The 10,482-nt window shown below is 44.9% G+C and overlaps 1 protein-coding gene across 1 annotated transcript; it reads left to right on the top strand.

The window, feature by feature from the left end:
- The first annotated feature begins 91 nt into the window (after window positions 1–91).
- On the top strand, window positions 92–10,348 carry MCM7 (minichromosome maintenance complex component 7). Its single transcript, XM_027843691.1, has 15 exons — window positions 92–271; window positions 1,575–1,654; window positions 3,235–3,399; window positions 3,521–3,645; window positions 3,731–3,911; window positions 4,334–4,471; window positions 4,787–4,936; window positions 5,037–5,151; window positions 5,255–5,386; window positions 5,821–5,904; window positions 6,847–7,240; window positions 7,550–7,633; window positions 8,726–8,894; window positions 9,791–9,900; window positions 9,992–10,348. The coding sequence occupies exons 1-15, from the start codon at window positions 241–243 to the stop codon at window positions 10,200–10,202; spliced, it is 2,169 nt and encodes a 722-aa protein (XP_027699492.1). The 5' UTR covers window positions 92–240; the 3' UTR covers window positions 10,203–10,348.
- Window positions 10,349–10,482: the final 134 nt, after the last annotated feature.

The following is a 10,482-nucleotide window of genomic DNA, read 5'->3' as shown; positions in this document are numbered from 1 at the left end:
CCGCACCCTCGGGGGCGGGAACTTCGGCGGCGGCGGCAAACACTCCTTTCCCTATTGGCTCTAACGAGGAGCGTCGGTCACGTGGGTAGGGACGTTTCGCGCCAATTTCGGTTGCTCCCCTGAGTTTGCTGCGCGCCGGTTCTTCTCCCTCTTTCCCCTTGCAAGATCCCACTAGCCACCTTCCGCCAAAGGTCCGCTAGGTCAGGGCACCGCTACCCCCTCCCCGTCCGGCCGGCAGCTATGGCTCCTAAGGACTACGCGGCCGAAAAAGGTGAGGGGTCAAAGGGGGCGCAGCAAGAGCTCACGGCGGGAATCTAGGACGCTAGAGGCTAAGAAGAGTGGGCTAAGGGCTGGGTTAAGAGGCGGGGAAAAGGATTCAGGCGAGTGGGATCAACTGAACGGGATGAGAAGGAAGAATTTAGGGACTGGGGGGGAAGCACGGAATACTGAGGGGCCGGAAGGGGAGATTATCGGGGGACTCGGGAGGGGCAAGGCAAACTCAATGTACAAGGGAGGTGGCCGGACTTTGGAGATGGGAGCGGGAGGAGAGGAAGTGATAGCGAGGCCTGGGACACTGGAGAAAGGGTATGTAGGGTAGGGCAGGAGGGGAAAATTTCCCTGTCCCATCTGCGGAGGGCTTAGTGAGAGGCACTATTCCCAGAGCAGCCGCCCATTCCGCCATCCGACCTCGTAGTCACCGAGTCCTTCCTTGAGATCAGAACCTGGGACACGCCGAGCCCCTAGTGTTAGTTATGGACCTGGGCGTCTAGACGGAAGTGACGTTTGCAGGCGGAAGTGCGGCGCTTCTGTTCGAAAGCAGTACTATGTAAATAATCTCCTTCCGCGGGGTGAGCTCTGATGAGGTCCTGATAAGTTGAGGGAGGGCATTAGGTTGGAGCAGCATCCTAAAGAACTCATGGAAAGGAAGTTGTTGAGGACACAGGGTAGCGTCCAGTCTGTCTGGGATCTTGGGCACTCCTCTGGGCTGAGTGATCTGGGGTCCAGAGGGTCAGTAGAGGGGGGTGTGGTTGTGGTTGGGGGTGTGGTTGTGGTTGGCGCCATGTGCTTCTTTGTTTACAAAGAATGGAACCTGTAGGGACTTAGTGAAAAATGTAAGGCTTGAGTAATGGGCAAACCTTTTAACTTTGAAAAAGTCTTTTGAGGATCGGAGGAAGAGGAATAAAAGTTTTGTTAGGAGTGGGAAGTTGAATGCTGGGAGACATGCGGGAGTTTTGGGAATTTAGAAACTTGTTTGTAGGGAAGAAATAGAGTAAGGAAAATAGGATTGAGGCAAAAAGTGAAGAAAAGTCCAGTCTGGATAGATGAGTTTCTGTGGTAGGTAACCTTGGCATAAATGATAGTGACCCAACATGAAATATATTTGGGCCACTCTACACTTAACAGAAGAAAAGGGATGCTACCTGGTAATCTTCTTTCATTCCTTTCAGGATTAGATCTGTGATAACTTCTTCCAACCAGTTTGTTTTGATACAGAGTAGATGAATACTAGTATCAAAAGGTTCCATAGGGAGGACTAAGAAGGAAAAAGTAATTTTCTGTCTTTTTACTAACAGAGAAAGCTAAGAGGTTTCTACAGGAATTTTACCAGGATGATGAGTTTGGCAAGAAACAATTCAAGTATGGGGACCAACTGGTGAGTTCAGGGATGGGTGATTAAAGGGAAAACCAGGACAGGTACACAGATCAGGGATGAGATTTGAGAGTTCATTCTCTATGCTTTTCTGGGAGTAACTGGACTACAAAAGCTTGACTTACTAGGGGGGCCATGGGTCATGGTAGTTCTCCAGAGTTTGGACTCTGTTGGGATGATGAACTGATTATGCAAGGTAGGGAGCCACTAGAGTAAATCACATGAGAGCAGAGTGGGAAGACAGGTGAAAATGAAGATTACTTTCAAAAACTACACTTAAGGTCAGAAAAGGGCAGTATGGGTAGACAATTCACATAAAAAAGATGGAGTTATAGGAGGTTTTAGCGATCTGAAAGCTCAACATGAGTCATTAGTACAACATGGCATCAGCCAGTCTATTGGCAACTGTGTAATTGAAAACTGAAATGTAAGTGTTGTTTAGAAAGGAAGCTTATAAGGTTAATTGCCGGTACATTGCAGGTGGTATCATTTTGTTGGGAAGAGTAGCATTTTTTTTTAAAGTGATAATGAAAACTGGAAAGTTGAATACAATCATTAAGAGAAGCATAATATCCAGAACAAATTGATAATCTTACTGTTCATGTCCTACTCAACACATCTAAAATATTCTGTTCAGTTTAGGAAGGTCAAACTTAAGACTAGAGAAAGGTGATGAGGATGATGCAGAGATCATGTTACAGACATTTATTAGAAGAATTTGAGATGGTTAGCCTATGGAAAAATGCTTTAGGGGGGACATGGCATCAGGGCATAGTAAATAGGGTACTACATAGGGGCAGCTAGGTGGCGAAGTGTATAGAGCACCAGCCCTGGAGTCAGGAGGACCTGAGTTCAAGTCCGGCCTCAGACACTTGATACTAGCTGTATGACCCTGGGCAAGTCCAGCTTGCCTCCCCCAATTGCCTCTCCCTGGGGCCTCCTCCCCCCCCCCCCCCCCCGTGTCCCTCCCCCCAAAAAAGACTAGGGCACTACACATGAAGTCAAGAAAACCTGGGTTCATATCCTGCCACTGATATTAGATACTAGATAATGTGACCATGGGCGAGTCACCTAACTCTCTGAACCTCAGTTTTTCTCCTGTAAAATACAGAGATTAGACTAAATGGCCATTAAGGTTCCTTTCAGTTCTAAATCTTTGATCCTAAGATAACTGGCTTCAGATATCTGAAGATACTTGAAGAACCATCATGTCAAAAAAGGGCTAAATTTGTTTTGTTTGGCTTTAGAGGGCAGAATTAGGAGCAGTGGGTATGAGTTTCCAAGAGGTAAAATTTAAGCTTGGTGTAAGGAAAGATTTCCTAAAAATGAGGTTAGCCAAAAGTGGAACAGGCTGAAGGTAGACCTCACCAGAGATCTTCTAAGTTGAAGAGTAGATGACCATTTCTTTGAGATGTTATTAAGGGGATTCCTATGTAAGTAGTTTGACTATTGGTTTGGCCTTTAATTCTATAATTGACTAGTTTTACTTGACTAATTCTTATCTTTTAGGCTCTCTAAATTGAATAAGGGTTTATGGAAGGTGACTGACCAATAACTGTGGTGTCTGTTTCCTGCACCTGCAGGTACGTCTGGCTCACAGGGAGCAAGTAGCTCTGTATGTGGACCTGGATGATGTTGCGGAAGAGGACCCTGAGCTAGTGGATTCCATTTCTGAGAACACGAAGCGGTATAGCCAGCTCTTTACTGAGGCTGTGCAGGAGCTGCTTCCACAGTACAAAGAGAAGGAGGCAAGGAAGGCTGTGGGCAGAAGAGACATTGCATTTACTGCGAGCTTCTCTGTAGACACTGATGCCTTCTAAGCAGTCACATAAGAGTTTAGTATTTTGACTTCATCTCTTCCTTTTTCAGGTAGTGAACAAGGATGTCTTGGATGTGTATATTGAACACCGGCTAATGATGGAGCAACGAAGCCAGGACCCTGGAGCCACCCGTAGCCCTCAGAATCAGTATCCCTCTGAGCTCATGTGCAGATTGTGAGTAGTCCCTGTGGGAAGGGAATGGGAGAGTCCTGCCTCCAAGGTCCTGACGCTGACCCTCCTACCTCTTCCTCCCCCTCAGCGAACTATACTTTCGGGGCCCAAGCAGCAGCAAACCACGGGTGATTCGAGAAGTACGGGCTGATTCAATAGGAAAGTTGGTTACTGTACGTGGGATTGTGACTCGTGTCTCTGAGGTCAAACCTAGGATGGTAGTGGCTACATACACCTGTGACCAGTGTGGAGCTGAGACCTATCAGCCGGTATGTGTTGGGGGAGAAGAGCATAAAGAGATTGTAAAATAAACAATACCTTGTTTTTTGTTTTTTGGTTTTTTTTTTTGGCCATTTCAGATTTGGTCATTACAACTTGTAAAGCATGTCCATTTGCTCGTCCATCTGTAATTCCCTGTCTGCCGTGCCCTCTTTAGAGTTCAAGTGGTTTTTAGTTCTGTCGTATGTCAGGAAGCAGTCTGTCATCCCCTCAGTCATATTAGCTCTGTTCACCTTTTGTTTGTTTTATTCATCTGTCATCTTTTTGGTGTCTGTTTCCCATTATCCCCTAAAGGGCCCAGGATAGTTAATTTCTCTCCTAGTAGATTTATGAAGTATGCTAAGGTGGTTTAAAGATACGCTTTCTCTTTTTCCTTCTAACCTTGTCTCTGCTTCTCCTTACCCTATACCAGATTCGGTCTCCTGTTTTCATGCCACTAATTATGTGCCCAAGCCAGGAATGTCAGACCAACCGCTCAGGAGGACGGCTCTACTTACAGACTCGTGGCTCCAAATTCATTAAGTTCCAAGAGTTAAAAATGCAAGAACATGTAAGTTTTAGTGATATGTGAATAATAACAGGCCAAGGCAAGACAGGACTGAATAGGATAGGGCATCTTCCCTGATCCCACATTCACTTATAGAGGGGAAAGAATAAAAGGAATTTTTTTTCTTGAGGACCACCAGAAGGAAGGGATATGGCTGCACTATGAGAGAAGTCAGAGCCTTCCCCCTTCTGAAGGGAGAACTGTTTCTGGTTGGGTTTGTTCGAGTTAGGAGGTAAAGGGATGTGATAAGTGGGGAAAGGGGAGAAGAGCATCTTGGATATTCCCTTGGCTTGAATGTCTTTTCCCTTCTTTCTTCAGAGTGACCAGGTGCCTGTGGGAAATATCCCACGAAGTATCACAGTGTTGGTAGAAGGAGAGAACACACGGCTGGCCCAGCCAGGTGACCACGTCAGTATCACTGGTATATTCCTGCCAATGCTGCGTACTGGATTCCGACAGGTGGTGCAGGTCAGATGATGAAAAGAGCAAAATCAGTCCATCTTCTCTACTTCCCCCCAAAATACAAAGGCAGTGTAGTTCTACTGTACTTATTTTCTTCCTGTCTCAGGGTCTGCTGTCAGAAACTTATTTGGAAGCCCATCGCATTGTGAAGATGAATAAGAGCGAAGATGATGAAGCTGGTATTGGGGAACTGAGCAAAGAGGAGCTGAGACAGATTGCAGGTGAGGAGAACTAGTGAGGAAATGAAGTGGGAAGTGAGAATGGGAGAATCAGAAAATCTGCAGCTCTTCACTGTTATCTTAAGACCTCACTTTCCTCCTTTAGAAGAAGATTTCTATGAAAAACTGGCAGCCTCAATTGCTCCTGAGATATATGGTCATGAAGATGTAAAGAAGGCTCTGCTTCTCCTGTTGGTTGGTGGGGTGGATCAGTCCCCTCGGGGCATGAAGATCAGAGGTCAGTCTATGAAATGAGGAAAAGGGCAGAAGTCAAGGGTGGACTGAAGGGTCACGGGTGGATGCTGTCAAACTTGATTAATGTGTCTGTTTTGTTTACATAAACTTTGTTCTGAGAGGGTTCTATTGAATGATGTGATATTGGGAAATAACCATGTTAAACAATAAAACAAAAACTACTCAGGGGGGTTAGGGAGGCCTAAGGGCAAATTGGAAGATAGAATTGGCAGCCTTTTGGGTTATGATGATCTAGAAAATGAGGGTTAATGTTAAGGGCACAGGGAGAATTCAGAAGGTGTAGGTCACTGAAAACACAGGGATAGTAGATCATAGGGGGACCTTTTACCTATGACAAAGATAGCTCATTGGATGTTTTCCAGTTAGGGGGATGGCTATTTTTGTTATCTTCTCTACCCCTCTTTTTCCCCAAAATAGGAAACATTAATATCTGCTTGATGGGGGATCCTGGTGTGGCCAAGTCTCAGCTTCTGTCTTACATTGATCGTCTGGCTCCCCGAAGTGAGTATCTTTAAACTCAGTTGCTAAAGATAGAAAGAATAATTAGACCTGAATGTTGCATCTACTGCTTTCTAGGGAATCAGCAATATAGATTGAGAAATCATAACTAGAGTAGATTTTGAGTAGATGAAAGGGGTAATTGGGGGGAAATAATGGTAGTGGATTTGATGTGCTTGACTCTTTAGTTTCTTCAAAATAGTGGTGGCAGATGGGGGATAGAATTGTTCCAGGTGTAGGGAAGGGAGAATATAGAGATTTGACTGGGATAGTCAAGTTAATCAATAGGCATTTATCAAAGGTCTACTATATGTCAGCCATTTTAGTAGATGCTGAGGTTACAAAGAGAAAAATTAAGCTGTCTTTGCCTAAAGGACAGTTCTTTGGAAAGAATGTGTGTACCTACTAAATAAATAGAAGATAATTGGGGTGGGGGAAGTACTAGCTGTTGGAATTATCAGGAAAGGCCCATGTAGGAGGGGCAAGAGCTGAAACTAGGGATCTTTTTTTTTTTTTTTTTAAGCACAAGGAATTAGTTATTAATTAAGTGACTTGCCCAGGGTCACACATCTAGTAAGTGTTTGAGGCCAATTTGAACTCAGGTCCTCCTCACTCCAGCGCTGGTCCTCTACTGTCCTACCTAGCTGGGGGGGTGGAGGTAAACGGAGTACATTCCAGATGTGGGTAGTCACCTGTAAGAAGACTTGGAAACCGGGCATGGAATGTCATATGTGGAAGCCAGTTTGCTAGCCTGAAGAGTTGTTACTTATGTCATTTCTCTCCTTTCAGCCTCTCTCTCACCAATGTCTCTCTTTCAATCTTTTTGCCTAACTTTCCACCATATATGTTTTTATCTTTCCCCATTTGTTTCTGGGTTTTGTTTTGTTTTCTTTTTCCTTTCTTTTGTAATTTATTTGTATTTGTCTCTCTGCCCCTGACATCCAGGCCAGTACACAACAGGTCGAGGGTCATCAGGTGTGGGACTAACTGCAGCAGTGCTTCGGGATGCAGTGAGCGGGGAGCTGACTTTGGAGGGAGGTGCCCTGGTACTGGCTGACCAGGGTGTGTGCTGTATTGATGAGTTTGACAAGATGGCAGAGGCTGACCGCACAGCAATCCATGAAGTGATGGAGCAGCAAACTATTTCTATAGCAAAAGCAGGCATCCTTACCACACTTAATGCTCGATGCTCCATCCTGGCTGCTGCTAACCCTGCTTATGGACGATATAACCCTCGTCGCAGCTTGGAACAGAACGTACAGCTTCCTGCTGCTCTCCTGTCCCGATTTGACCTGCTCTGGCTCATCCAAGATCGTCCTGATCGTGACGGTGACCTGCGGTGAGACTACCAGAGACTCCATTCCTCCTCACCTCTTTGGAGACACTTGACTCATCAGCCTCTTTTATATATACTTTAGCCTTCAAGAAGCTCCTAGCTACCTTATCCTCTTGCTTCCAGCAGTGAACCCTTATCCTCAGAGAAACACACTAGGTTACCCTTCCAGCCCTGCCCAGAGAGACAAGGTTGAAACATTCCAGGGACATTTTTCCTTTGGGAGAATCATTCCTGATTTCATTTTTGTGGGAAATTGTTTTGAGGATGAGTATGAATCCAGGGATGTTACTGACATCTTCTCTTCTCTTCAAGGTTGGCCCAGCATATCACCTATGTGCACCAACATAGTCGTCAACCTCCCACACAGTTTGAGCCACTGGACATGAAACTTATGAGGTAAGAAGGCTTTTCCACTAACATGTGTCAGGACATTCTAGTACAGCTTAAATTTCCCAGTTTCTTCATGTGTGCGTATGAGCAGCTTAGGTGGCTCAGTGGACAGACTAATGGGCCTGGAATCAGGAAGACTCATGTTCCTGAGTTCAAATCTGGCTTCATCTGTAAAATGAGCTGGAGAAGGAAATGGCAAACCATTCTAGTATCTTTACCAAGAAAACCCCAAATAGGGTCATGAAGGGTCAGACACGACTGAAATAACTGTACAACCACAACAAATGTATATGTATATCCTTAGAAAGGCTTAGAAGAGAAACCATATGATGTAATGGAGAGAACGTTAAAATCAGGAAGACGGGTTCAGTCCACCACTGAAATAGCTATATGATCATGAGCTAGTCTACTTAACCTGAGTCTCAGTTTCCACCAACTAGCAAATGAGGATAATGAATGAATGCATAAATACTTTATACATATATTAAGTTGTTGTAAACTTTAAAGCCCTATGTAAATGTCTACTGTTACTGTTGTAGGCCTCTTTCTTTGCTCTAGTATCTTAGAAGTTTGGAAAACAGTGGGTTTGTCTTATTCCTATGTCTGAATCTCTATCCCTGCTTCAGGTCCCTTGATCCCTTAGAGTGAGAAGATATTGGGAAAAGTTAAATTGGAAAAATAGTATTCTGTAAAAATTTTGAATGTGGTTCCCTCTCTGGCTCTTAACTTCACTAACTTTCCTCTACTGTAGGTGGGTGGGTGTGTGGGTGGGTGTGTATTACACTGTATCATTTACATTATGTATTTCACACGTCTCTCTGGGACTAGACTTAACCTGGGTCAGTAAGGACCTGGTTCTCTTTTGTACACCAAACAGGCCTCTTACATAAAGTTGATTCAATAGAATTTTTACAAATTGAATCACTTATCTAAAATAAGTCTCCATATATTACCCTACTTTGTGTAAGTTTTAGGGTTTTCAAAAATTGAGGTACAACTAGTGTGCTAAACACATAGTAGGTTCTCAGTAAATGTAACATAAATGGATGCCAGATTATAATCGTCATCCTTTCCCACCATTCTACTAACCTTTCACAGGCGTTACATTGCTATGTGCAGAGATAAACAGCCTGCGGTGCCCGAGTCTTTGGCTGACTATATCACAGCTGCCTATGTGGAGATGAGGCGTGAAGCTTGGGCCAGTAAGGATGCCACCTACACCTCTGCTCGGACTTTACTAGCTATTCTTCGGCTTTCTACTGCTTTGGTACATAGCCTATTACCTCTTATTTGAATCCTTAATTCCTGTGGGGCTATTCCTTTTCTGTTCTCTACCCTACCACAGGCTCTGCCAGGGCTACTGTCCTGTGGGTATTTACTGTCCTGGTGGGGACCTGATGCTCTTCTGGCCAGTCTGAGTTATCCTCACAATGTGTATAATACCCAACTGTTCTTTTCTGTCTTCCCATTGTTCTCTAGGGCAGGGGTTCTTAAATAAAGTACATAGGATTTTAAAAAAAAATTATGTTGAAATATATAATTTAAAAGAGTTTTTTTAAGTTCATGGGCTTCAATTTAAGAACCCCTGCCCTAGGGTCACTGTACCCCAGATCCTAGGCCTCATCAGTCTTGGGGGGCTCCAAAGTGCTATTCGTGCAGGTAGTGTGATAACCTGACCTACTGCTGAGCTAGCACTTCCCGAGCCCCTGAGACACTATACCCCTCGAATTCCTAGGATCCAAACTTAAAATCCATTTTTTCTTTCCTCTCCCTTACTGCTCTAGGCTAAGGCTGGCTCCTTAGTAACTCAGGCCTTTGTTGATGATTGATCTAGTTTATGACTCTTGACTAAAGCTCCCCATCTGTTGGGATGGATGTTGGGGTAGGTCTCTTCTCCCTTACAGGACACCTGGACTGGCCAGTGTTGAGAGGCGGAGACTTGGGCAATTGCTGAACACTGCCCTGGGCATTGCACTTGTCTCGGTCTGACAGTGCTGGCAAAACACTGCAAATCCTGGGGGGAGGGGAGAGGGGTTGAATGGGGGGTATCCCTAGCTCTTTTTCACATACACACAATATTTGGGTAATAGCTTCTCTCTCCTATGAGGTAGGTAGTGAGTTGCTCAACAAAAATTTCTCTTCCCTCCCCCCACCCTTCCCTAGGCTCGTCTGCGCATGGTGGACACTGTAGAAAAGGAAGACGTGAATGAGGCCATAAGACTAATGGAGATGTCTAAGGACTCATTGCTAGGGGACAAGGGGCAAGCAACAAGGTGAATTAACTGGGGGAGAAGGGAACCTTCGTTGTTATTTAGTAGGTATTCAAACTATAGTCCTTTGACACTTGTCTCCCCATTTCCTTAGAACCCAGCGACCAGCAGATGTGATCTTTGCCACAGTGCGGGAGCTGGTCCCTCTGGGCCCAGGTAGCCAAAGCATCCGTTTTTCAGAGGCTGAACAGCGCTGTGTGTCTAGAGGCTTCACACCTGCCCAGTTCCAGGCTGCACTGGATGAGTATGAGGAACTCAATGTATGGCAGGTTAATGCTGCACGAACACGGATCACATTTGTTTGACCTTAGGGAACACTTGAGCAGAGCTCCTAACCTCTTCATTTTCTAATGCTTAATGCCTGAGTGCAGGGAAGATGGAAGTTTAAAACTGCTACAGTGTGTGTTTGTTACATATTTTCATTGCTAATAAAATGTTTATAGAACTCTGACTGCAAAAAAACTAGAATTTTCTTTGGGTGTGTGGAGTGGGAACCACCCAACCAGTTATGGTTAGTTCCCCGGGCTTTTCGCTCAAGTCTCCGAAGAAAACCATCTTTCTTCACATCTTCTAGTGGTATCCCTG

The sequence above is a fragment of the Vombatus ursinus genome, unplaced genomic scaffold (assembly GCF_900497805.2).
Source record: "Vombatus ursinus unplaced genomic scaffold, bare-nosed wombat genome assembly UNPS02005197.1, whole genome shotgun sequence".
In the NCBI taxonomy this organism is placed as follows: domain Eukaryota; kingdom Metazoa; phylum Chordata; class Mammalia; order Diprotodontia; family Vombatidae; genus Vombatus; species Vombatus ursinus.
The sequence above is the reverse complement of the archived record's forward strand: the minus strand, read 5'-3'. Positions and strand labels throughout refer to the sequence as shown.